The sequence below is a fragment of the Siniperca chuatsi genome, linkage group LG11 (assembly GCF_020085105.1).
Source record: "Siniperca chuatsi isolate FFG_IHB_CAS linkage group LG11, ASM2008510v1, whole genome shotgun sequence".
NCBI classification, from domain to species: domain Eukaryota; kingdom Metazoa; phylum Chordata; class Actinopteri; order Centrarchiformes; family Sinipercidae; genus Siniperca; species Siniperca chuatsi.
Window position 1 is genome coordinate 23,322,998 of NC_058052.1, and position 27,222 is coordinate 23,350,219.

Below are 27,222 nucleotides of genomic sequence, written 5' to 3' on the forward strand. Positions count from 1 at the left end.
CTCATTCTGCTACATGTGCTCACTTGTCAACGAGTAGCATCCTTCTCGCTGTTTTCCCCAAAGCTGCTCAGACCGATCAAACTGCTACAAATAGCTACATATCGTAGGTCTGTTACACTCCCAAACTCCTACACAAACACACACACACCCTGCTCAATCCCATGATCCTCTCTGCTTCTCAACCTCCTTCTATAGAAAAAGCTGTGTGCATTAGGTCTGTGGAAAAGGTGTGGTACCTTACATATTACCTTTGGGTTAGCTGTGGCACTGTGACACACACACACACACACACACACACACACACACACACATTGGACAAGTAAGGCTGAAGTGAGGTCATGTATGAGTCACATGACCAAATCTGAGTCCTGCAGCTAGGCTGTTATTTGACAGTTATTTGCCTGTGTTTTGAGCAATACATATAAGTCTTTATTGGCAGGCAAATAGTTCCTCAAGCATCTCCAAATGCATGCATAGCTATGCACAGACACACATACACATTCAGTACATGCTGGTCTGCTGATCCAGCTCCTAATAACATGAGGTGGATTAGTTGGATCCAGTGCCACATATGGAGGGAAACATAAGAAAACAGTGTGAAATTTAAAAGGAGCTTTAGACTGAGAGCAGCCATGGGGTCACTTAATCCCCATTACTGCACACACATAAAATACAAGTATGTAAGCACACACACACACACTCTCTGTTGCTCCACTACCCAAGAGCCCAGTGTCCATTAAGAGAACCATGAATCTACCACTAAAGCTGGTTTTACAGAGTGGAGCGACAGGCTGGGTAACCACACACACTCTCACACACACACAAACTGGAGAAGAGCTCACTGTGTATGTGTGTTTAGTGTGTGTGTGTGTGTGTGTGTGTGTGTGTGTGTGTGTGTGTGTGTGTGTGTGTGTGTGTGTGTGTGTGTGTGTGTGTGTGTGTGTGTGTGTGTGTGTGTCCCCATGACAACCAGGTGCCTCTCAGAGTTATAGAAAGGAAATGTTGGCCACTTGAAAAACATACATGAACTCATTGGCTCTGACTGGGCTGGCTTTGCAACACTCACTGGCTTCTAAATAGGACTTGCCAAAAGGCAAAATATAAACAGAGGGTGGGAGAGAGAGGGTGAGAAAGGGGCAAGAAAGAGAGAGAAAAAAGGTTTAGAATACAAGGGACAAAGGAGAAGAAAAAACAAAGACATAAAGGCAGAGAATAAGAATAAGACATCAGAGGGGAGCATGTAGCTGTCACATGTGACCTCTGTCACTCTCTTTATCTCTGTTCCTGCTTCCCTTCACACACATTCAGACAGTCTTGGACTCAGTTAGCCAGTCATCCATCAATGCCAGAGAGAGGGTATGGCTTGAAGCCTGGCTTTACCAAGAAACAACATGGCAGTCCTGTGCTGCTCACTCCACAAACACAAACATGGACAGAGTCTGTGGCCTTTAGCCTTTGGGCTTGGATCAAAATGTATGTGCGTATATGTATCTATGTGTTGCTCTATGTGTATGTGCTCATGAAGATGCTCTGTTAGCAGTACTCTCCTTGTGTGTGTTTGTTTTTTTTTTTTGGAGGGGGTTTGCTTATGTATTTGCATGTAAATTTGTGTTTCCGTTCACCATATACACAAATAAATACACTTAGCCACCAAAAACAAAAATCTCAGTTTACACACACACACACACACACACACACACACACACAGATGACCAGTGTCACACAGAGCCAGTATTGCTGACAGGGCTTGCAGTGGGGACTGCTGCAAACACACAGCAGTTGACCTAAATCCCCCCATACTGCCCGTGTCATATCCTGTCCCTGCGTGTGTCACTTCCCCCCGCTGGCTCACAGCAGCCATCGCTACGGGGATCTCTCTGACTACCCAGAAACTAGTGAAGGCAGTTTTACAGTTTTAGGCAGTCGACATCTACAGTCAGCAAACACCAAAGGAGTGAAAGTGAGGGGAAAAGGGTAACATTTTGAGAAAAAAAGTGATGGGATGATGGGATGGGAACTTTTTTTTTACCTGCTGACATTTAAATATTAGCCTGTTATAATTAGAGCTGATCTGCTCAAAATCACCTAAGTATATCCATATAACCATATATTTGAAGGGGGAAAATCTCTACAATACAAAGTAAGGTTATCAATTTAAATTGATATGAGTCAGACATTTTATGATAGTGAATATGTCTGCAGGACTTCAGAACAATCCCTGATTTAGTTAATCCCATCAATGGTGGCTGACAGTCGCCACATGTGCGTCAGCACCAGCAGAAACAGTCTGTGAGCCTCATCATGTTATGCTTTGTCTACAAAAGTCCTTTACATAGAACCATCACGTATCTTAACTGCATGAAATCAATGTCAGTCTTCTGCCTGTTATTGTAGTGTATGTGTCCTATTTCTTCTAGATATTTAATTTTGGCACAAAACACTTGCTCCGTGTCCCCACTGATTCACTTCACAGCAGCATTTGATCAACACAAGAAAACATCAGCATGAGAACAACAACTGACTGATGGCAGCGAGTACGACAGCGACCATGTGTGCTTCAACACAGACCCTGGCATTCACGTTCTGCCGCCTTTCATGTTTTGGACCCCCCTCCAGTACTACAAAAGAAGGTTGAAAAGCAAGGGGGAGGAGTGGGGTGAAAAGAGGAGGGAATAAAAAAGACAGAGAGAGAGGCGAATGAAGAGAAATGCAGGTTTGGCCTCAGGCGGCGTGCCGTGATGTAAGAGAAACAGATAGAGTGAGGGGAAGAAAGAGGAAGGTAGGGGGGAGGAGGGATGGTGTTCGGTTCACAGTGTGTCTTTGCACATGGACACCTATTTGTGTATAAGCACACACATACACACACACGTCTACACACATTTCTGTTGACATAATACAGTAAAGACAGGGTCGTGTCTGCACAGGCTAAAGATTCCTGTAAAAGGCTATTGGTAGCAACAGACTTCAAACTGAGAGAAGAAAATATTGTTTTTGAAATGATTTTCACATTTTAACTCTAAAAGTTTTGAAATCTGAGGGTGAGGTCATATCTAGTGAAACGTGTGTCTTTGTGTGTGTGTACGTGTGCGTGTGTGTGGGTGTGTGTGTGTGTGTGTGTGTGTGGTAATGTCAGGGAGTTTCAGGCTGAAGCAACTTGACAGAGCTGCAGTGTATGAAACAGGCTCTAGGGCATGGACTGAAACTGGGCCTGCTAATTCCAAAACACACACACACCTCAGAACGCTTTCTGCGAACAAGTTCCAGCATCTCTCTCTCTAGCCTGTCAACATACTGAACCACGCAACTCGTCCCACTCTACCTGTTTGTCTCGCTCACATATCTTTTAAAGGATAATTCTGGTTTATTTCAACTTGGGTCTTACTTATATAGTTTTGGCCGTCACTTCTATTCTCACCAAAGTAATTTCTGAGACATGGGATTAATTGATGGCAACATTTTACAGCGTTGTCAGATGCAATCAGAAAATTGATTTGGTTGTAAATAAGCTAACAGTTTAGCCATTTTTTCTAAAAATGACTTTAACTGATGGTAAAACCGAAATTGAGTACACACAAAATGTTGGTAATAATTTCTCATTGGTCTTGGTCTATAAACTGTAAGGAATGTTTACAACACACAAACTGGGTAACGATTTTACTATTTGGATTAATTTTCTCTTTGATACGTTTGGCTAACCTGGGAGTTTGTTTAAAACCTGTCTGATCATCTGACTGTGTTCCTTGTCCTGCCTGACCACTTTATAGCTTTGTCACAGTGTTCCCAGAACAATACAATGTTAGCATAACTGCCTAAAAACAGGCTAAACCTAAGAAAATAACACCCCAGTTGTAATAAACCGGAATTATCCAATAATTTCGATTAAAGAAACTGTCTAAACTATACCGCAATTTGTTACTAAAAAGAAAAAAGAAAATTAAATAAATCCCAGTAACAGCTTCTTTTCTGTCCAAGTTTCCATGTTCTTTTTTCTCTCACCCCACCCCACCCCACCCCACTTCTCTTTCCTCCCCCACTCACTTGCTCTCCTTCCCCTTCCCTCACCTCTTCCTCTCCTCTGTTGTCCCTCTGCTCGTCCTTTCAGAAACCTGATAAGTGACATATATGTACGTGTCACGCCGCTTCTTCCTAAGTAGCCTCAACGTCCGTCCACTCTGGCCTCTTAAATACTACCTCTCTCTCTTTCTCTCTCCCTCGCTCTCTCCCTCTATGCTTTTAAGACGTTCGTAAAAGGAGGCCTTATTGACAAAACAATCGCTCGGCGAGGCTTAAACACTGCCTTTAAAGGGGCATTATTAAATTGCAGGCAGGAAGGGGAGGGGCAGCCAACAAGAGAAACCTGATGACCTCGCCATCGATTTTTACATCACAGGAGCGTTAGGAGAACTTAGTAGAGAGATACTGACTGTAGCCAGAGAAAGAGAAAGTAGAGAGAGAAAGATATTTTATATGTTATGCTTTGAGCTTTAGCTGATGCCTGATTCAGAGTGGTGGTTTACAAGGTGTGAGCAGGTAAAGGGTTGTATTGATCAAGGACACACAGATACTGTGTCTGTTGAAATACCTAAATCTGATATGAATACTGCTTGACTTCTTTCTTTACTGATGCATATATATCCTATATTCATATCTCACATTTTGAAATGGTCAATAATGGTTTTGTCTCTCATCTACTAATTTGAATATTTGTTACATCATTTCAAAATTGCTGTGAAACATTTTCTTAAGCTTTGGGCTAGCTTTTTTTGTTAAGGTCTGGGTAAGTTATTATGGTTACAGTAGGGGTAAAGTATTTTAGGGTAAGGCTTTTATGGTTTCACTTTGTATGGTGTCAAAAATGTCCCCAGTTGAGAACAGACATCCTTCTCATACAAATAAATATGAATTTCTGGTGAGATCAGATTCCACTGATGTCTGGTTCACTTCTCCAACATGTGATCATGTAATCCATTGTGGCGCCAGGTAAAACAACAATGGAGGCAGAGAGCCAGTTAACCTCAGATATCATTAGCTGTCAGAGATGCTCAAATCAAAAGTATTGTTTTTTTTCAGGACATGTCAGGTGACAATGTCTCTGTCACTGAATTGATCAGAAATAATGAACGCGTAGTCATTATCTACTCATACAAAAAGTAAGAGAATATCCATCAACAGGTTGGACAGCTCTTTTTTAGCCAGAAAGATGTACTTCTGGTCCAGAAGTACATTAATTTAGGGTAACAAACTTACTTTTTAAAAGATTCTTTTGGGGGAAATTCTTTAGAATTTTTAAGTAACATAACTGCACTGCAAATAAATGTCTCTAAGATTTGTTTGATTTTAAGCAAAGATGATATCTTTTGCTTCTGGCTGTGTACTTCTGTCATCAGACACCGCTCCTCAGTGGTCTATAAGGGACAGCAGCTCATGTGTGAAAGTTTCACAGCTCAGTGAAGTTAAATAAAATAAACTGTCCGTAGAACAAACTAAACTGTCACTGGTTTGTGAGAACAAGCTACTGTATATTTTCTGAGACAAAATTGTCATATCTCACAATCTTTCTGAGGCTTCTCAGCCTCTAAGAACCTGACAGAATTGAATCTATTGCATGATACAATCCTTCATGTCTTCAAAATGCACACAAAATGCAGGAGAAGTAATATACTGGCTTTTCTTTGTGTATTTAATTTATTACTTAGGATTTTATATTATATTTTATTTTTAATGAACATCAATCCATCAAGATAGCTTTGGCATGTTTGTTGTATGTGTAACTGTATGTGTGTATTCAATAAATAAACATTGTTAAGCATTTAACTGTGTGAGTATAAGTTTTTGAGTAAGTGTGTGTTCGTTTGTGTTATGTGGTGACTTGACTGTGTGTGTCTGCTGTATGGGTGTGTGGAAACAATACACTCATACACTGTGTTTACATACCTTACCTGTCTAGGAAGTCTGCGTGTGTGTGTATACTGTATAGGCTACTATGTAGGGATGTGTCCAAGTATTTGCATTTGGGTGTATACAGTATCTGTGTACATTCTCAATATATGATTCTGCTGTGTGAATGTGCACATGCATTACCACACACACACACACACTCACACACATTCTCCATTCAAATTGAGATTCCCTGGTGCAGCGTATTTCTGCCAATAATTCATGAGTGATCTGCGCCCCTTGCCGGCCTTTAGCATTTTTATTTAATCTGCTGAGCCCAACCGCGTGCTCGCTCATCAATAATACACACCGACATGTGTGTTAACACATCTATGGTGCATGTGAGTGTGTGAGAGAGAGAGAGCGAGAGAGAGACAGAATGTGTGTGTATGAGAGATAGTGTGTGAGTATATATGTGACGGAAGAGATTGTGTGTGTTTCTCTGTGTGTATTAGACAAAGAGAGGAAGGGAGAGTGTGTGTGCGCATTTTATTTGTCAGTTGTACATGTTTGTCATCGTTAGGTCTTCCCCTGTTGGGACAACAAACATGGATGACCCACAGTTCATCTGCGGCCATTTGACATGAATCCAATGCCGATGGCCGGGGTATGACTGTGAAACACACTCCCACTAAGTGTTCTAGGTTTCCTGAAGTTCTCTTTGGCTTGATGTCACAGCTGTAGACCTGATTTGGTGTAAGTGAACGCATGAGAAAATGTGTGTGTAACTCTGAGAGAATTTAGACATGCATGCATTTGTGTGTGAGTGAGTGTGTGTTCATGAACAGCACTGACAAACAGAATCACAGCTAGGGAAATTGACTTCACCAAATCAGTGGGTCAGGAGGTAACATCACCGGGGGTTGCTATGGAGACACCCAATGACGGGGCTTCCCAACCAGCACAACAACACGCCTGCGAAATGGCAGTTCCCCTCACGTAACCTCTCTCTCTCTTTCTCTCTCTCAGTGATTGTCTCTCCATCTATCTTTCTTTCTTCTATGTTGTCTTTTTTTCTGTTTTCTTTATCTCCACCTCTCTCGCTTCTACGTCTCTTTAATCTCTCTTTCTTTCCATTTCTTTGTCTTTATCTCTCCGTCAGCCCATCTTTTCACTTCATTGTTTTCCTTCTCAATCACCCTTCCATGCTACAATGTACTGCTCGCTCGCTCAAACAACCATGCATGGAAATATGCCTCTGGACAAGCGTGTGCGCGCGCACGCACACACACACACACACACACACACACACACACACACACACACACACACACACACACACACACACACACACACACACACACACACACACACACACAAGTACACACACACACACACACTTGTATACAACGAAATGTGAGGGGGCAGCGGGATCCCAGCATGCAGGGTTTAACAGCTAATACCCCTTAGATTAACCACCCCCGGTTCCCCTCTCTCACACACACACACACACACACACGCACACACAACATCTTCCACAAACCAAGATTAACCTCCCACGATTTACACAGTGTGTGTTGGTCATGCACAAATACACACACGCACACACACCTTCAGGGTGTGTTGCTATCCCCCTACCAATAAAAACAACAAACAGAATGAGAGCACACAGTCAGCCTTAAGTGACCAAGCTACTGTTCATGTGACTGTCTGAATGACTCACACACACATACACACACACACACACACACCCCCAGCTTGGCTTTATCTCAGCTGTAAGAATTGCTCCCCCATGGATTTCAGAGGGGTCACGTGATTTGATAACCTCTACAGGATTCCCTCTGGTCAGGAGGCCTTTTTCTGCCAGAGTATGTTTGTTTCTGTGTGTGTGTGTGTGTGTGTGTGTGTGTGCACGCATTATTTTTGGCCTGGTATAAAATGAATTCTCCATAGACTGATACACCATACCCTAATCTAACGTCTGTCTGTCTCTGAGGTCTGAGATTGAACAATGGCTGGGAATAATGTTAACATCATTAGACTGCTGGTAATGGGGATTTATCATGTCTCATCTCTTTCTCTCCCTCTCTCCTTATCTTTCTCTCTTTCTCTTCATCTATTTTTCACTCCGTCTGGCTCTTTAACTCTCTCTCTCCTGCTGCTGCTTTCTGCAGTCTCCACTTTCATGCCCATACCTAGCAAATGACTGATACTTTCAAGGATTATTTTAAGGGCCGCTCAGATCAAACACCCTTTGCCTGGACCCTGCCTCAGTTACCCAGACTCCAGCCCCTTTAATTAGACATGGCTAATAACACTAAGCATGTGCTGATAGCCATCTCTCTGATAAGACTAGCAGCACAAGGACATAGGGCCCCTTTCTACCTTTTACAGGGCTACAGGGTTAAAAGTCTAGTTAGCAACCTTATTTTATGGCATGGACCAGTCACGCTTGTGCCCAATTAACAGGCTAGTTGGCACTTACGGAGCATTAATTTGCAAAGGCAGGATAGCAGTCAGGCTGTGCACTTCTAAGCTAGGCTCCTTGCTAAAAGGGACAACTTAAAATGCTAGATGCATTATGAAAAAGTACTAAATAATAATGTATAAAAGGATATATGGTCAGTGGACACCAAACCAATATATTTTTAACAGAATAATGATCAGAGGATAATGAGCAACTGCTGCTATTAAGTAAGGATCAAAAATAACTGCACTTTTGGGATAATTTTTCTTGTTTCTTAATTTAAGTTTACAGTGTTGCAATTTTTCTGTTTTTTTCAAATGTCATTTGGAGTGCAAATCTGTCATTGTCATCTGTGGAAGTACCTAAAGTGCATGTCTAACTATCTCTGAAAAAGGTCAAATAAACTTTAAGATAGCTTTAAGGACAATATGGTGCATAAACTGGGAATAAAAGTTAAAGTTTTACCAAGAGAGAATAAATGTTAAATGAGATGTTCACTGACTGATTAAAACAAATGTTAATCATGGTAAAAGGTGCTACAAAAAGCCACAAACCCCAAAATAAGTCTGTCAAAGTAAAACCCCATAATTAGTCTCAGAGCTACCACTTTTTCAGTAATCATTCTTGTATAACTGGGAAAACATCCAATAAAATCATCCAACTTGCATGTTGGATGATTTTATTGGATGTTTTCAGATGGTAGTTTGACTCTTAATTAACATGGATGCTCATGTTTGGGCTGAGTTAGGCTGTTGGTTTGGAAAATCACTCCAGGCCATATCTCTTTAGATGGATTGATCTAGGTGAGGATGATTCGGTAAGTGGTGTGTGTGTTTCTGTGTGTGTAGGATGAAAATAGGGGTGGAGTGAAGGCATTAATTCCAATCATTAAGAACTTGGATAGCCTGGGGGTACAAACCCCTGTAATCGACTGCATGTAAACTCTGAAATGACTTACCAGTTGTTCACTTGTAGGATGGTGAGGCCTGTGTCTTGCGCCAACTGTTTCTTCTGTTCTTCTGACGGGTAGGGATGCTGTAGGAGAGGAAGACAACATCTATGAGAAAAGGCTGACCACAAATTGTTTAATGAAGCCTCTTGTTGTTGAAAAAAGGGTTTGATGTGCCTTTTAGCAAAGAAAGAGTTGTTGTAGGGCACAGGTTATACACACACAGACACACCCAACCATACTGCGAAATGAGAGGTAGAAAATGAGACGTGTGCTCATGCTCACTGGTACATAGGTGTCAGTATGGGCCTGTGTGTATGTCTATCTGGATGTATACTGTAAGTATGTGTGAGTGTGTGCACGCTAACGTGCCTCTCTCCCCCCGATCATTAATGGAATATGAAATCTTGTAATTAATGGCAGCCAAAAAGGCAAGCCAATTAGAAAGTTAAGTGAAGTGGAGAACCAGCTCTGGTAATTAGGCAGCCTCTTACACAAATATATTCGCGTCGACGGCCCCCCTTTCACCCCTGCTGCATATGTAATCAGTGAGTGAGGAATATGTAACGTTAACCCGATGGAATACAGACAAGAGAATGTAAAATTGCTTGTCTTTATTGCTGCTGTTTGCTTTTATCCTTATTGCAGTTGCTACAATAACATGACTGTTAAGTTTGCCACTTTGCTGTAATAATCTTTTGCAGTTTACCTACACATGTTGTAAGAAACTGTAGTTACAGAAAGCCTTCAAGTTTCATCATGTTGCCTTCCAGCTTAACACAGGAATGGGTATTTCCTCCAAATCACACATTGCCACCTCAGCAAGGCATTTAATCTTTTGTCTTTTGAAACTTAAAGATCAAACTACCTGCCAGTGGGAGGGTGGAACAATGTTACATTTCTCTAATGTAAATCAATTTTCATACAGAGATAATTAAACGTTTGTTTTTATCTTGTCTTAACTTAACTCTCATTTTTAAATCAAGGCTCATCACCTTGACATTAGAGGCTGTCGCTTTTGGGGGGAATTTGTCCAAACAAGACAATTTGCACTGATACAAGATCAATTACTTTAATTTACTCTGAGATTATTTTATATTTATTTGAAGACCCATTATATGTGTCAAATGTGACACATGAATGCGCGATAAACAATAGTTCACTTATGAGAAAGACAACCCAAATGGACTTCAAGCCCGGTGTTTAAACATAAACTACTGACTGCACCCCCTCCTTGAGAAGCCAGCTGAGAACAGTTAAAGTCGAGCCACCTGTTTAAAAATATAGAATGAATAAATTGGATAAATGTGAACTCAGGGAGTGTGTTGATTTATATTAGAGTTGGGGGTATCACAGTGGCACGGAGCCTTGTTCATGGAGGACAATGTGCTGTTCATGACTGAGACAAGACATGGACTGTGCTGAACACCATAGGCAGGCCATAAAAAGGGAGGAGAGGAGGGAAGAGCAGGCGAGCGAGGGAGAATAGATTGTTGAAAGCACTAACTGAAAACTATATATATTCCAAAATGCTATGTATACATTTAGGAAAGAAAGGAAAGATACATAAATAACTAAAGAGGATCATTAAAAATCACTGAATGATCCATTCTGCAAAAGTGTTTTCATTTTGCCAACGAGGGGTGTGAATTACTGGGTACTAGCCCTGTGATTTCTGTAACATTACAGTGAAATAAAAAAATACTTTGTTAGCTAATTTCTCCATGTTCTCTGTATCAATTCAAACAATAAATGGCAAAGGAAAACATATATTTTAGGTTACTTTTACTGACAATAGGCAAAGAGCACCACTTACAGCTAGTTAAGGATACTTATGGTGTAGCAGACATTTAAACCAGTAATACTATTAATACCAAAACTTCTCCTATGTCTTTTTTTACAGCATAGAACTTGCAAATCCTCAACAAAATAAGGGAGCGGCTGCATGTGTGTTTTGGCTGTTGGGCACAAACACAAAATCTGTCATTTTTCGGTGACTAGAATTTGTTTGAATGACAGGAACAGGCCACCCTGACAGAACCCTGACATTTATTCAGTTATTCTCCCTTGTTATGGTGACCAACAATAGGCGCCACACTTATGACTACTGTAAAATATACAGAATATGTCTAACAAGAACACACACACTAAATAGTCAATCAGACGTGCAAAATCAGTGAGGCGCCAGCGTTTTCATTTTTTCATTACAGTTTTTTCAGCGCATAATGAACAGGATTGTGTTTAATTCTGGGACGATCCAGCAGAGAGAGAGAGGAGACTGATTTTTCCCAACCTTCCCTTGTCCATGTGATTGGTTGTGGAGAATGGGAACACAAGGAGGCTAATTTCATGCGCTAAGTTATAATTGCATTGTCGCCTCTGGCCAAATTTGTGTCCACTTCTTTTGTGTGCGTGCGTGCATATATGCATGTGAACTGTCCGTCCATCTACATAATATGTGTATGTGTGTGTGTGCACAAGTATCTTCCATGCTGTAGACTGATCAGATACTATGAGAATTAAAATAGCTGCAAGTCTGTGGCGGCAGTTGCCTGCCCTTGTGTGTAGAAAGTGAGAAAACGTTATTCTTTAGGGCTTGTGTCATCTGATGAGCACATTACATATAGAGACCATACACACTCACTGCTGACATATTAAAGCTAATCCTGTCATCAATGTTTCTTTTAAGTCTTTCTTTTCAACAAACAAAGCTGTTTGAACATGAAAAGATCACTGTGTCCATTCTACGTGTTGTAAATCTGTGGAAGCAGGAGTGTCTGCCTCGTGATATCGGGGGGCTGCGGCCATGCCAGGGGCCACAATAAGGCACAAATACACCCTGTTTCAGTGCTTCCCTCCCTCTAGCTTCCCAGAACACACACGCAGACAGACAGATATACACAACTAATCACACGCAGACAGACATGCACGCAATCTCAATCTCAGACAGCAGCACTGGGAGAAAAATGTGCTTGGTAGCATGAGTGTGCTCTGTTCGACGCACATCCTGCCAGTGGTGGAATGTAACCAAGTATATGTAATACTTTAATACTTTTAATACTTTAATTACATTTAGCTGATAACACAACTTTTACTTAGGTAAAATTGTGAATGCAGGACTTGCAATTGGGTGTTTTTACATTGTAGTATTGCTAACTTTACCTAAGTAGTACCTAAGGATCTGAAAACTTCTTCCACCACTACATCCTGCCCCAAATTAAACCTCCAAAGTGCTACATGTGCCAGAGTTTTCATGTATGAAATAGCACACACTCAATGGAAGAGTTACCAGGAAGAGATGGCCAGAAAGCCAGTACATCAAAACTGTTTTTGTCCTCCTTTTTTTTCTAAACCGCCAAATTAGCTCCTATCTGTCAAAACACTGTGATTTAGTTTCTCGCTCAGCAACAAGTCGCCCAGTTTTAATATTGTCTGTGAGTGATTCTGGTGTCTTAACGGCTTTTGGCTGTGGTTCAGTGGGTTAGGAGAGAGAGAGAGAGCAAGCGAGAGAAGCCTTTAGTGAGAAAAGCAATAACATGTCCTTTAAAAGAGCAGATGGAAAGTTTCTGCGCATCCTTCCCTCCCTTCCCTCCGCCTATCTTAATGATATGTCTTCTCCAAATATACAACTCCTTTCATGAGAATTTCCACCCTGCTCGCTGCTCTCTGCTGGGCTCTGAGCATGTGTGTGCCAGGAGGGGTGTGTGTTTTCGGTTTTCTCTTCTGTGTTTCTTATCAATCCGAGTGTGTGAGTGTGCATGCGTGGGTGTGTGCATGCTTGTCTGTTGCGTTGTGTGTGTTTGAGTGTGTTCGTATTAGCAAGTTCATCTCTGCGCAGAGTGTGTGTGTCTGTTCTCATTTGAGCCACTGAGCTTGCTGGGCGTACAAGTAAGTTCAGCTGTGCGTGGTCATATGTGTGCATGTGTATGAGTGTGTGTGTGTGTGTTTGCGTGCAGATGTGTGTGGGGGTGAGAAACAGAGCATCAGTAACATCCCCTCCCTGTCTGACCGCCTTCCTCTCTGACCCCCTCAGACAAGAACAGGAGAAGGATAGATAGATGGAGAGAAGAAGGAAAGAGAGGAAGAGGGAAGAAGGAGGCAGGGGAGGAGACATGGAAATGGATATCTGGAGCCCCAGGGGTTTAAAAAAGAGATAAGAGAATAAATATTCTGCATTCCCCTTGTCCCTTTCTCAACCCAGGAGAAAGCTATTCTAGCCAGGGCAGTAGAAATAAAAGTCAACCATTACAGTTACCAGTGCTACAAAAGTAATCAATATACTCAATAAAATCATTTTTAATTTGCTTGAAATAAAGCTTCAGATGACAATAAGGTTCTGCTCTATTCAAGCTAAATTTCTATCTGATCTCATCTTGCATGGACTTTGGTAGGGGAAAAAATCCAAAAGTGACTTAAAATAGTTATATTACATTATTAATAATATTGAGAAAGTAATGAAAATCTTACTTTAAAAGTCTTACATTTTGGAAGTTACCTGACCTTAGCCTCACACTAGCTGCACTGTTATGATTCAGATGTCCTGTTCTGCTTTTCCATTTATGTTTGAGAAACCTTAAGCTGGAATGGCTTACAATATGGGAGCAGCTCTTTGCTTGGTGCCATGTTCAAGGTCACTTTGACAAGACACGTGGCTATTGTGTAGCCTGAACCTTTGACCTTTACAGAACAAACTGTACAAGCAAAATCTTAATCTCATCTGCAAGAGCAATAACTCACCAAAACTTTTACAGACATGAAAAAGTGCCAACTTCCTAAAGGTCATGGCTCCCTAATTCTTATTTTTGCAACTTGTAAACTGTATAATGGCTCACCTTAGACGCTCAGTAGCAATAAGGAGGAAAGAAAAGGAAAAAAGAACAGGAGTCTGAGTCACTCTTTTGTTAGGGATGCTCCACATCACCACGAGGGGAGGGCTATTTCAGAAATGTCTTTTATCTTGCTGCTGTTCTCCCTTCTCTTCATCTTGCCTCCTCAGCAAAACCAGTTCTCTTTCCTATTCTCTCTCTATCTCTGGCTATCTCTTCCCCTCACTGCTCCAAATACTTTGACTTTTTACTTTTAATTTGGCTTGGGCTCAAAAATAACCTATCCACCTTTTAAACATTGACAGAACAACACTATGAATATGAACTATGATTACATTCAACCTTTCCACATTTTTCTGTCTTGGCTTCTGAATACACATGCCAGATTTTTAAACTAAGTAATAAATATCAAATAACTTTGGGTACATATTTAAATACATACATCTAAAAACATATGTACTGCATTTTACATGAAAGCCATTTAACTATTACATCTCCATCCTAACGTTCGTGATTCCATCCTAACGTTCGTGATTCCATCCTTGTTAACCAATTCACTGCAGCCACAGTCCTTTTTTAGCCATTAGCGTAATGGTGTTATCATTACATATATTTCTATTTAAAGCCATACTTCCCAAGCCTCTGTGCATCCTATTAAAAAGGCTTGACACGCCACATTAGCTTTATAAAACTGCAACCACGAAACAGGATGGAGGGAGGAATAAGAGAGAGGAAAATCATATGTTGTCACAGTCATGTGATGTCCCTCACAAAGAGGCACTAACACTGCACAATCTGTGGATAGGATAGGATAGTGGATGGGTCAATGGTATTTTGAGTTAGCTTACCACCAGATGGTTGGGGTTGGCCACAAGGCACAAGGATGCCAGAAAATGCAATGAATCACAGTAAACAACATGTTAATGTGCAACAATATATTTTAGTGTACTTTTCTATTATCAATAAGATAATTTTAGTTATTTTTTCTGCACACTTATAAAAGAAGCTTAAAGGGACAATTCACCCCAAAATCAAAACTACGTTTTTTTTTTCTCTTGCGCGCCTCTTGCCTGTAGTGCTATTTATCCATCTAGATTGTTTTGGTGTGAGTTGCCGAGTTTTGGAGATATTAGCCGTAGAGATGTCTGCCTTATCTCGAATATAATGGAACTACATGGCACTGAGCTTGTGGTGCTCAAAGCACCAAAAAATACATTTGAAAAACTCAACAGCAATGTCTCTTTCCATAAATCATGATCCGGTTACTCAAGATAATCCACAGACACAGTTTTCTTTCTACCAAACTACACCTGCCAACCGTATCACCACGCAGAAGGAAACGTGCATCCACTTATGGACAAGAGGCTTGTGCTCATGACAGCGCAGGATGTAAACATTAATGGGGTCCTCCTCGGCTGAGCTGTAACGTTGGCTAGCTTAGTGGTGCTAGGTGAGCTAGCAGTATCAAACTATTACTTAGAATATTATTGTTGCTAAGCATCTTGTACAGTCGTAGATGTAAGCTTCCTTCTGCGTGGTGATACGGTTGGGGTTATGTAGAAAGAAAATAGTTCCTACATCTAGATGGATAAATAGCAGGTAAAAATATGTATTTTTGATTTTGGGGTGAACTGTCACTTTAACAGTCCTGACACAAACCCCAATGACCTGAAACACCAAGCAGGTTACAGCAACATTATGCATGGTTATTGACTTGTATGTGCCAGTTGAGTGAAAAGTGAAAAGCCTTGACTAGGCCAGGTCGGTTCCCCTCACTGTTCCCAGGTCAAATCTCCATGGAAACCGAGCTGCCCATCAGGAATGCCTGACGGCTAATCCGGGGGCCTTTTTGGCTAGAAGGGCATCAGAGTATCATACCAAACTGTCTTTTACACACACATACACACACACAGTTTACTGGAAGTGTAGCCTTGCTGCTGCCAGACGTGTATGAGATTACCTTAAATATTTGGGGAGGCAAGCACATTGTTATGCTAACAACAAATGCCCAGAACCCTGAGCACAAGCAGACTTTAAAACAAGTGCTCCAAACTGTAAGCCTGCTGTATCTCATACAACAAGCTTCCAATTTCAAAAATGTCTTGCTCATTCAGTGGAAGTTTCATCCTCAGTGTGCGTGCTCACGCTGTGCTGTGAAAGCTATGCCATTTCAAATTCCTTTCTGTGTAGGTGGCATCGACTGACATCCCTTTGACTTCATTAGGGAGCAGGGACCCAGCAACAAAGCTGGCTCTGGGAGAAAGAGGGGATTAAAGAAAAAAAGAAAAGAGTGAGAGCGAACAAAACAACAACAGAAAAAAACAAAGCACCCCTAACCTAATTTCCTCTGATTCGGGCTGCTCCAATGAAAAATAACAAAACAGAGCAAAAACAGATCTTTTAAGAGACTCAAAGTGAACCAACTAAAGGATAAGAGTTGAGCGCCCTCTGTAAGGTCTGCGCAAAATAAACGTCCCCCATCTCAGTGCTGTAAAGCGCAAAAAAGCAGAAACTACAGTAAACCAACTCAAAGCTTGTAGTATGAATAATTCACCGCTTTTTTAGGGGGGAAACCTCAATATATGCACCAGATATGGCAAAGAAACCCCCTTTCAAACTGTTTTTGTCATCAAATCTCTCCATCTCTTCTGGAGATAAAGAAAACGGAGAAAAAAACAGATGTTCTTGGGCTTTTCATTCATTAATGAGCATTTCCCCTCTCCAAAAACATCTTTTGTTGATTTAGGGAATTCTCACAGTGCTTTTGCCTATGGGAATGAGATAAATCTAGTTAGCTGGTGAGGCAAAGGGTGAAAAGTATGTCATTAAAGCTCTAGTACAAAGTGGATTAGACAATGTACAGCATTACCAGCTTCTCCACTATGATAATTGATGATTAGCATCATTCATCGCTTTTCTAAAACTCTAAGGGCACATAAAATAATGCAGGGTGGCAGCAACTGCTGTAGCTGGTCCTGCTGTGCTTCAGGATATGAAGAATGATCCGTGTGCTTTACAGTTGGGTGGGTCTCTAGCCTATGTGTATACTGAAGCTTATGGCATGTATGCACATGACCAAGTCTCAGGTCTTAACAAAGTGCTGTATTGTTGTGTTTAACATAGAATGTAAAGGGTGAGGTCTGTTGATTCTGAAGGAAAGCATCTTATATTGTGTGCTGTATGTGTGGTGTCTGTCCTCTCTGAATGCGTTCACTAAGAGCGAGGGTGTGCTTCGTTAGTCCTCCCTATTCCAGCTCAGGGGAGGCTAAATTTATTAAGGGGGCCGGATGTTGCACAACACCTGCTGCTGTGCTTCCCTCTGTGCAATAAAGGGAAGGGGGTGCAGCATGCTAGCTCGTACTAGTGGTAAGCGCTGCTCGTTGGACTGAGGCTGATGAGCTGGGGCTAATTCAGGGGGTGATTATGTAGTTTGCTGGACCACTAAACCTCTTTAAGCCCCTAATTACTGCCTATTTGAGCGAGGGGAGGTACTCCAAAGCAATCGGTACTTGCACCAAGCGGCACAGTGAACGGCAGCCACAGCTGGAGGTGGGCTGCCTCAGGGCTGCCTGGGATGGAGGGGTGTGTAAATGGGGAGTAGGAGGGATCCACAAAGCCTCCTCCCAGTCAGGTACCACAGAAAGCTGAGAGCAAACAGCGGGATACCCCTCCGAGCACCAGCATGCTAGCTCCAAGCACTGTAGCTTGGAGCTAGCATTCTAGCAGTGATCTCTAAGTTTAAAAACAAATGTTCTCTTGTTACACACAGCTACAATATGGAGCTTGTTACACAGGGCTGCAAAGAAACAAAACAGTATTATGAGAGAGAAGCAACAAAACAAAAACTATTAAACAAACGAGTACACTTCCTAACCACATAAACTCTTCTGACTAAATTGAGCTTAGAAGTAAGCGAAGAGGGGGATTGGATATGTCATTATGGTAAAGGGCTTTTTATAGACTGTCATACAAGAGGGAATCAGACTCTCAGATTGCACCTCGACCATGGGGGAATCCATTTCATTTCACCTGACTTTCAAGGAAATTTGACTTTACGTAATGCCACTGAAATCTGATCTCTCTGAGGAAGCAATTTGGGGACCACAGAACATTCTAATAACCCTGGCGATATTATTATGTTATTATCATAATTACCCTTTTGCCCCCAACGTTTTAATTAGAAACTCACCGTTGGCCCCTAGGGGGGTGAAAAGAACCTGGGTTGGGGGAATGCTGAAACTAGGTAAGGGTATTTCACAATTGCTCCCTTATGCTCTTTGGAGCGGCAAGTATGAGGATAGAAGTACGCAGCCAATGCTTTTGAAAGATGAAGCTTTCTCACTCTACCTCCTCTGTCTTTCTCTGACATCTCTGTCATTCAAAGTACAGCTTCACCCCTCCCTCCTTCCTCTCATTCCTCTATCTACATATCTTTCTCACCTGTCTCCGCCCCCTCCATCCCTCTGTTCTATATTTAGCATTTTGCTTAACTATCTCATGCTGCGTCCTTTTCTCCCCTCTTTTCTTCCACCTCCACTTAACTCCTCTCTTTACCATTACCTCTCATCTTTCCCTTCGATTTTACTATCCTCGCCGCTTTCTCCTCAGCCAAATGCATCCCTTTTCTGCTTTCTCTCTCCTTCCTCTTCTTCAGAAGCGGAGGGCCTTCTCCATCAGTGCACCGCTTTTACAAATCAATGACTTAATCTGTCGTAACAAACAAGTGAGCAGCACCCTCAGCCCTGTTCACTTCCCCCCACAACTGCTAACACTGCAACAGCGCGCTTCAGAGAGAGTGGAAGGAGAGAAAAGGGAAGAAAGCTGACAAAAATGCAATGTGAAATATATATAGTAGAGAGAATGTCCTGGAAGACAGGAGGAATTAAGAAAAGGACAGGCATGAGGATAAGAGGAATGCAAACATGTTTGAAAGAGGAGGAGAAGTAAAAGGAAGACAGGATAGTGAAAAATAAGAAATTGAAAGTATGTGTGCGTTGGCGTGGGTTTTCCACCATATCTCCTCTCCAAGCCCTCAGCTCTCTCCGACTCTTCCACCATGAGTTATTGCCTGTCTGCATTCACCACCTGGTTCACTAGCTATCATTTCTCTCACTTCACTGGACACACACACATCCTGACACACTAATATACACACCACAGACAAACACACACACATGTCCACATGCATACTCGTGTGTGTGTGTGTGTGTGTGTGTGTGTGTGTGTGTGTGTGTCACAGATGCACTTACATTGCCATGCACAAAAACGCACACCTGACCACCCCTCTCCACAGGGGCACCTTGGGTCAGCTGGCCAAGTGTAAACACACTACCAGCCCACGGCCATACCTTCCATGCCACCTGCCTCTAGTGTACCATGAGCCTCAGTGTTTTATGCAGAAAACTTCAATTATAACATTACGTGACAAGTAGGTGTAAAATTATGAGTTACGGATAGATATCACAAGATATCTCATTTATAAATCATAGCTCTCTCCCCAATGCCTTTGAAGCAGCGCAAGTGCACCAATATTGCTATGATATCATGGTTCAAGGCCATTAACATGTAAGGCAACACAGCTGTGCATTATAGAAAAAACGAGTGAGAGGGAGTCATGGAAGAAAAGAGGAGCGGGAGATAGAAGTCGGAGAGGCAGAAGACATGCATAAAAGATAGGAAAGCCTTATGGTTTGTCAGAAAGAAGTTTTTTGTCTGAGAGGGAGACTGAGACAGAGTGTAGGGGAAAGAGAGAGGGTTCACGCATGGGAGAGAATACAAGTGGGAGGAACTGAATTGATAAATTAGTTCAGCCAACGCACAAACTGATTACCACGACGGCAAAGCCACAGGATCCATCGAGCACACGCATGGAATGAGACACAAAGACATCCACACACTCATACACAGCACTTACAAAAGAGACATGAAGCTGACACATACAAATAATAGCACAACTGCATATGCAATCATACACACACACACACACACACACATACCCACACACCAAATGTATCTAGGGCAGGCTGCTGCAGTTTCTGTAAGTAAAAGGTATTGAGCTGCTGACTCCAGCCAGAAAAGATCCCACAATCCTCTGGATCACCAAACACAGCCTAATGGATAATGGGTAACAGCTAGTGCTAATGTGATTTCACACTTAGCAGATTTAATATATCACTGGCTGAACAAAATCATGCTACACACAGAAGCTATGCTAAACTCTGTTTCTTGAAAGGTTACTGTCAAAGTTTTATTTAAGGAGTTTTAAACAAAAAAGGAAGTCAATGTATTTACTTACAGTGAGATTAAGAGACTAAAACGCATTGCTCATCCCTAAAAGTTTGAATAGAATCATTCCATCAACCTAACCACAGACTTATGACAATATTTTTCCCTGACTCTTCCACACGTCAACTTGCCACTCACTCTCCAATAAATACCACAGTGATGGTGGGGAACTCCACACCCCACCCAGGCACTAACGTCACTGCTGTGTGCCTATGCAAAAAAGTGTGTGTGTGTGTGTGTGTGTGTGTGTGTGTGTCTGCGTGCGTGTATGTATGTTTGCATCTGAGTATGTTTGTGTGTGTCTGAGAGCTGAGAGTGGGCCTCTCATTCGGATTTGCAAATCATCTTAAAATGATTAGTGGGTACCAAACCAAGGATGATTTCACACTTCCACGTTATTGGACCTTTGTCCACTCTGAAGACACACACATTCACGCACACACTTATCACATACAGCTGATAATGAAAAATAGAACTAGTGTGAAACACAGCTTCACCATGATGCTATCAATCACTCAGACGTACAACAATGAAACCACACACTGAACTGTTTCATACTTTCCCAACTATGAAATTGTATGAGGGTTGGGGGGAGGGGAGAAGGACAGAAGAAGAATGGCAAAGCGAAAAGAAGAGGAAGATGGTAATGATGGTGACAAGTTAATTGAGAAATTAAGAGTGGGATTAAATATTCTCTCACCTTGATGTTTAATCATTTAAACATGTTATTTTTTAAAACATTAAACCGCATTAAATAAACAAAATAAGATCATGTATACAACATGTTCTCACTGGGCTAGTAATGTCTAAGAACAATTTGTAAAAATATAAGTTGTAAAAACAGTAACTAAAAAGAACACTTCATGTTCAAACTATAGCACACACACGTTCACATGTTTGTATTCTTCGGAGTCATGTTAGATCTCTTGCGACTGGTGATCCTCTCCAGTGCTACTGACCGACCTTGAGGGTCTGTAAAGTTCTCACGTTCTCAAGGAAACACACCAACCCGCCCCTTGACTAAGGCCAGATCAGCACACACACACACACACGCACATGCTTGCTTTTGGTCTAGATCTATGGCAGACATTTTGTAAAAGTTCAGAGGTGACATGAATTAAAAGTTAACTGCCCTTGAGGGCTTTTAAAAAGAGGGGTAAAACGATACAAGAAGCAGAGAGGAGAAAGGGGAGAAAAAGCTGAAATAAAGGGTTGAGAGAAATGTAGAGGGATTTTGTAAAAGACCTGACCTGGCCTTATACAAGGTATGTATATAAATATTTGCAACTAATTGTTCAGCCTGCTTTGACTATGAGATTAGTGGAAATATCCTCATGACAATACATTTGAAAAGAAAAGAAAATCACCAACTAAGTACACACATGCCGTAAGGTATCTGGGTGGACTGTTTTCCTCTTTTGTATAAAATGTTCACGTTACGTTACCTCCAAGCAAGGGAACGCTCTGAATTGACCTCATGATAAAACCCAACGAACTGAAATGTCAAACAAGTTACAAGAATTATTTCCGTGTAGCATGTAACCAAGATGCAACCAATATGACTTCCTTATAGACTGAGCTTTGGATGGAAAAGTTCCAATACTCAATATATTAGAATTTGATATTTATACAAAAGTTACTTTAAAAAGTGTAAAATATGCAGTGTTTTTGCCAAACTCAGCTTCTTGGCAGGAGGGAAACTTCTCTGAAATAGTCATTGAACACCTAAACTCTCCTCAGAAACCCAAACTTGAATGAAATGCATTAAGGTGGGCTGGCAGGTCTAAAGTGGGGTACATAAACTACATCTGCATCAAGGTAGGGGGACCTCTGGGATACTGATTTCAAATGAAGAAAATAAATCGCAAGAGGGTTGTTTTTCTAAACAGCAATAGCCAAGGTAGAATTGTAGAACATATATGACAATAAAATGTCAATGTCACCCCGATATTTCTGAAAACCTTCTGAACTTCCAACATCTGCCATGTGTCAGTCTTTCTACCCATCTACTGTATCCCTATATCCATCTATTCATCTACTCATCAATCAATCATGAAACAGATGGCCTTTCAGGAGTCTGTGTCAGGACTGATGGCTTCCCTCTGCCCCAGCCGTACCATTACCCCCCTCCACCAACAACTCCCCCAGAACCCCACATAACACACACACATATACACCTTTACACATACAGACACACCTCCTGCCCCTTACACCTCCACCACATGGGCCAGTCTTACTATCTACTATCCACCCCCATGGACCACTATCTACCCTCCTAGAAAAGACGGGTCATCTGCCTATCAGCTTTTAATACACACACAAAAAAAAACATACATGCCCTCATGAAATGGTTGCAGAGACTAAGTGCGTGAGTAGCGAGTCTGTATCTGTGAGGGTCAGTCCACAAAGAGAAACCCCCAAAGAGAGCTGTCTGCCTTTGGTCCCTGGGGCCTGTCAAGAGGGATAATTGATGATGTTTTCATTACAAGGTATGGGGTAATGTGGGGGTTGGGGCACAGTATTGAGTGTGTGTGCATGTGTGTGTGTTGTGGGGGTTGGCAGGTTGACTCAGCTGCCTCCTCTTTGACACCAAGCACTCCTGCAATTGGTACGGACAACTCTTTGCTTCCAAATGCCCTCATACAAACACACACGCACGACACACACTCTTAGCCACGCACATGCAAAAGCAATCCCATACACATTTACACAAAGACTATCCCTCAAAGACAGATGCACACACACTCACAAACACATAGCCCAGAGCCAAATCCATTCCCAGAGATAAACTATCTGAAACCGAATAAAAATGCTGAGAATAAGACTAACTTGTTCTCTTGTTTTCCTCTGCCGCTCTGTCTCATCACAGTGTCACGCCAGGCCTTTGGCAGATCTGTCTGTCTGTCTGTCGTCTGGACCTCTTTGAAATCCTAATGCAGTGGCGCCTAAGATTCTGACTGCCACTTAGATTGAATTAAGATCTAATTGTAGACACCAGGCCACATAGGCCACTATATTACTTACAGTATCAGGATGGACACCGTGCCTTTGTTGTCGTTTATGAATAAATGAATGAAAACACATAGGAAAGTCTGCAGATGTTTTCCTATTAAGCTCGCTTCCTGATGTCTCTTCAAAGTTATTAACAAGGCGTCCTGGCGGCTTGCATGGTCAACTGAAATAATTTTTCATGAGAAACTTAATTTGTGCAGTGGATAACTAAGACAAACAGGCCTAACAACAATCACAGGACAACCGTTGTCATAAACATGAAAAGAATACATGTAACGTCTCTGTGTTCTGGAATCAATTCAGGCATTGTATCTTTGTCATACTGTATGTAATCCACCTTTCTCTCCCCCATTTTCTTCCTATCACCATAACTGCATAATAAAGGGGAAAATGGCCAAGAATAAACTTAAAAAAAACATGAACTGTTTTAAGAATGAAGACTAGGGACAATTTTGCGTGTGCAAAATTGTTTGGACCAGTAGGATAACACCTTTCCAGGCCTGGGGTTGCCGTGGCAGGTCAGGGTTGCCGCGGGTGACCAGGGTGCTGACATGTCCAGGCTCCAGCAATAAACAGCCAAGACTAATGGCATCTGAGGAAATGGCGAACTCTGACCTCAAAAGTTTTTTTTCCCTCCCTTCTGTTGTGGAGAACAGGCTTTACATATCTGGTTTGGGTTGTCTTAGCTGAGAAGTTCAGAAACTGATAAATCTTCAGTTTACACCACACTGCTGTAACAATCTGCTGAATTTTCATGTTGATTATATACTGTCTCTCAGGAACAGATAAAACACAATAGTGAGTCACACAGCCATCAAAAGAACACTTGACTTAACCAGAAAACATGTAATATTGTTCATCACAGACCATCCTCCAAGTGAAAGCAATTTTCCGAACCGGCTTGACAATAAAGTTGAGTGTCTTCTGCCCAGTTGTTCTCTGTTCTGTTCAATCCCAACCTAAGACATTAAAATACAAAGGAAAATATCTTGCCTTTAATGATTAATTCACCTATCCATCCATCCATCCATCACCTCCTCTCATACCCCTCCCGTCCTGCACACCCAGTCTGGATTCCTCCACCACCCAGGGCCAACAACAGTGAGGCTCCTGGCCTCCTCTGCCAGCGCAGAAATGAATTATATTGCTTTTCACACCTGTTTCTGCTCAAAACCCTGCTGTACGCTGCTGTGTTGAGAAAAAAAAAACATTTCCAAGGGGGGTAACAACGCTCCCCCAGCTCGGCTACATCTGCGTACACGAGCGGTTAAATTAGACTCTAATTGTATTAACGGGGGATTATGCCTTCCAGTTGGATTTTTTTATACTCTCTCTCTGTGCATTTTACACATTTTAAGGGGAGAAAGGAGGAGGGGGGGGAAAGCAGCTCATTGAGGGTTTGCGGGTTGGCTTCTTTTATGAGCTGCGATCACGGCTGCCCCTCGTTACACTGAGTCTGTGTACAAATAGGAAGGGAGGAGAGCCAGAATGAGAGAGTGTTAGTGATAATGCGTATGAGAGTGTGTGTCCCAGTCTGCCAGGCTAATATACCGATGCTAACCGTCTGAATGCCAAACCCCCCTGCCCTTTCTTTCCACACACACACACACACACACACACACACACACACACACACACACACACCTACTTCAGTTTAGCAAGGCAACAATCTAAAGGGGGATACGGGTGGTGTGTGTAGTGGGGAGGCGGGGGTGAATTCCATCTAATTACTCTATCACATAATTTCACAAATTGCCTTTTCATAGGGGAGTGGAGAGCAGAGCACAGGGCGCGTTGGGGATTTGAGGCCTGAGCTTTCATTTACTACTCATTTCTTGTTAAATTAAACAAGAAAATACCATTTGTGAGGACGGAGGGGCGCAGGGGACGGGGGTGCGTGGTTGGGTGGGTGGTAGGTGGATTCCAAGTGCACAATAGGAGGGATAAAGGAAACACAGATTGGTTACTATTTTTTCATCTCAAGGCTTGTCTCTTTGGTTGTAACAAAGCAATGAGGTAGCTCAGCCAGTTATGCGATCAGTTTAGAATTGATTCTACAAGTTAATTTAGTTAAACATAGTTTAAACACATTGATGTTAAGCAGATATAAAGGTGAGTTTGTCAATTGGACAAAAGCATTTTTGCAGATTTCTCTTATCAAATGTCCCATTCAGTTAGTCAGTAAAACCAAATGACTGCTAGTAGTCACAACATAGGTTTGATTAAGGATGGCAATGGAAAACAAACATCAAAATGAGCTAATGTTTTGTAGTCGCTCCAAGTCAGGGCAGACAAATTCTTCCGATGAACGTGTCCCACAAGCGCATTCGACAACATATGAGCTCATTGGGCGTGTTGAAGAGAACTCAGCGAGCTGCAACTGTCGTCATCATCGCAAATTCATTATCACTGCTCTATGTCACTCTACCCATCACACAACAGATAGAAGCATATTTTCTTCCCATATTCCCATTTCTTTACCTGTTACTTCCTGATTTTATATCCTGCACAGGAGAATATCCATTACACCCAAAGCACTGTGGCTTTGACACTGGCACTAATAATACCACAATTTAGGGAATTACAACTTTTTCTACAGTTTGTGTCCATGCTTATAATGAACATGGCACTCTCTGCTTTAAAATCTTTCCCTTTACTTGCTAGAACAAGAATATGGAAATAAGCATCCTTGATGGAAAAGTGAGCAGAGAAGCAGAAATGTCTTCAAAACAACCCTAAGAAAACAGCCATATGAATGCCACCTACCACCTACCCTGCCGGTGCACTCACAGCCTCAGTTTGCCACCCACCTTCCCCTTCTGCTTCGGTACAATAGGAACTCCCCTGAGGGTCCAAGTGTGAGGGCGAATAACAGAAAATATACCAAGGTGGGTATCCAAACATCTACCCTATTCTGTTCCACTCTATTCTGTTCTATTCAGTCCCATTGTCTCTCCATTGTCAAATTCCTGCATATTTGTTATACTATAAATAACAGATCCTGACTCCCTTATTCAGGTTTGTGTAGGGCCACAGCCGTGAATATGTGTATGTATACGTGTGTGGATGCATGCATTTGCGTATGCCTAATTGGCATTGTGTCTATCTCTAAGAGGCCAGACTCACGTCCCCCATCTCTCTGTGAAACAAAGGCAGACCAGCTGATGATGCTGTGGATGAGCCTGGATCAGCTCTCCATGTTTATGAGAGACATACTGTCAGTGTAAGAGATACTGTAAATGTTTTTCCATTAGAGGTGCTATGTGTAGCATTTATAAACACGGACATATTGTGATTAAATTAATGGTGACACTGAAGAATGATTAGCGTAAACAAATAAGACCACTGCGAGCATTTATCTGACACCAGCGGTATTGTTAATGCCAGTGTTTCTCAAAATTAAGACCACATTTCCCATAAACAAAGAAGATGTTGCTCCTCTCCGCCTGGGTTTCATTTCTATTTGGGTTTACTGAAGAGGATAAACATATTGGAAGTGATTTTTCCATCAACTTTTCAGTTTACTTCACAGTTCTGAATGCTTTAGCTCTGTTTGCACTGCAAGAACAGCAGCTTCTTCCTGTTTTGTGCCATAAAGCAATATACCCTATGTGCCATTGTGTGCCTGTATGTGTGCATGTTTTAGTTCCTCTTTTGCCTGGGAGAAGGAAAAGGGTGATGGATCCTCCTTATCCCCCTCTTCACCTCCACCTTCTCCCCTCTTCTTCCGTGCTCCCTTGACACTCACTTATACCCTTCCCACTGTTTGAGATCTAACAGTGCAGAAGCCTCCCATAAGCCCAACT

General features: G+C 41.9%; 1 protein-coding gene across 3 annotated transcripts in view; it reads right to left on the minus strand.

Moving 5' to 3' along the window:
- meis1b (Meis homeobox 1 b) overlaps window positions 1-27,222 on the minus strand; it is an 84,594-nt gene that overhangs the window by 15,335 nt on the left and 42,037 nt on the right. For 2 of the 3 annotated variants that reach the window (XM_044213596.1, XM_044213595.1), the window contains exon 9: window positions 9,303-9,379. In XM_044213596.1, the coding sequence (XP_044069531.1) occupies window positions 9,303-9,379 (77 nt within the window). Of the gene's footprint in view, window positions 1-9,302; window positions 9,380-24,283; window positions 24,376-27,222 lie in introns of all 3 variants that reach the window. The other variant, XR_006379820.1, reaches the window with a different exon arrangement.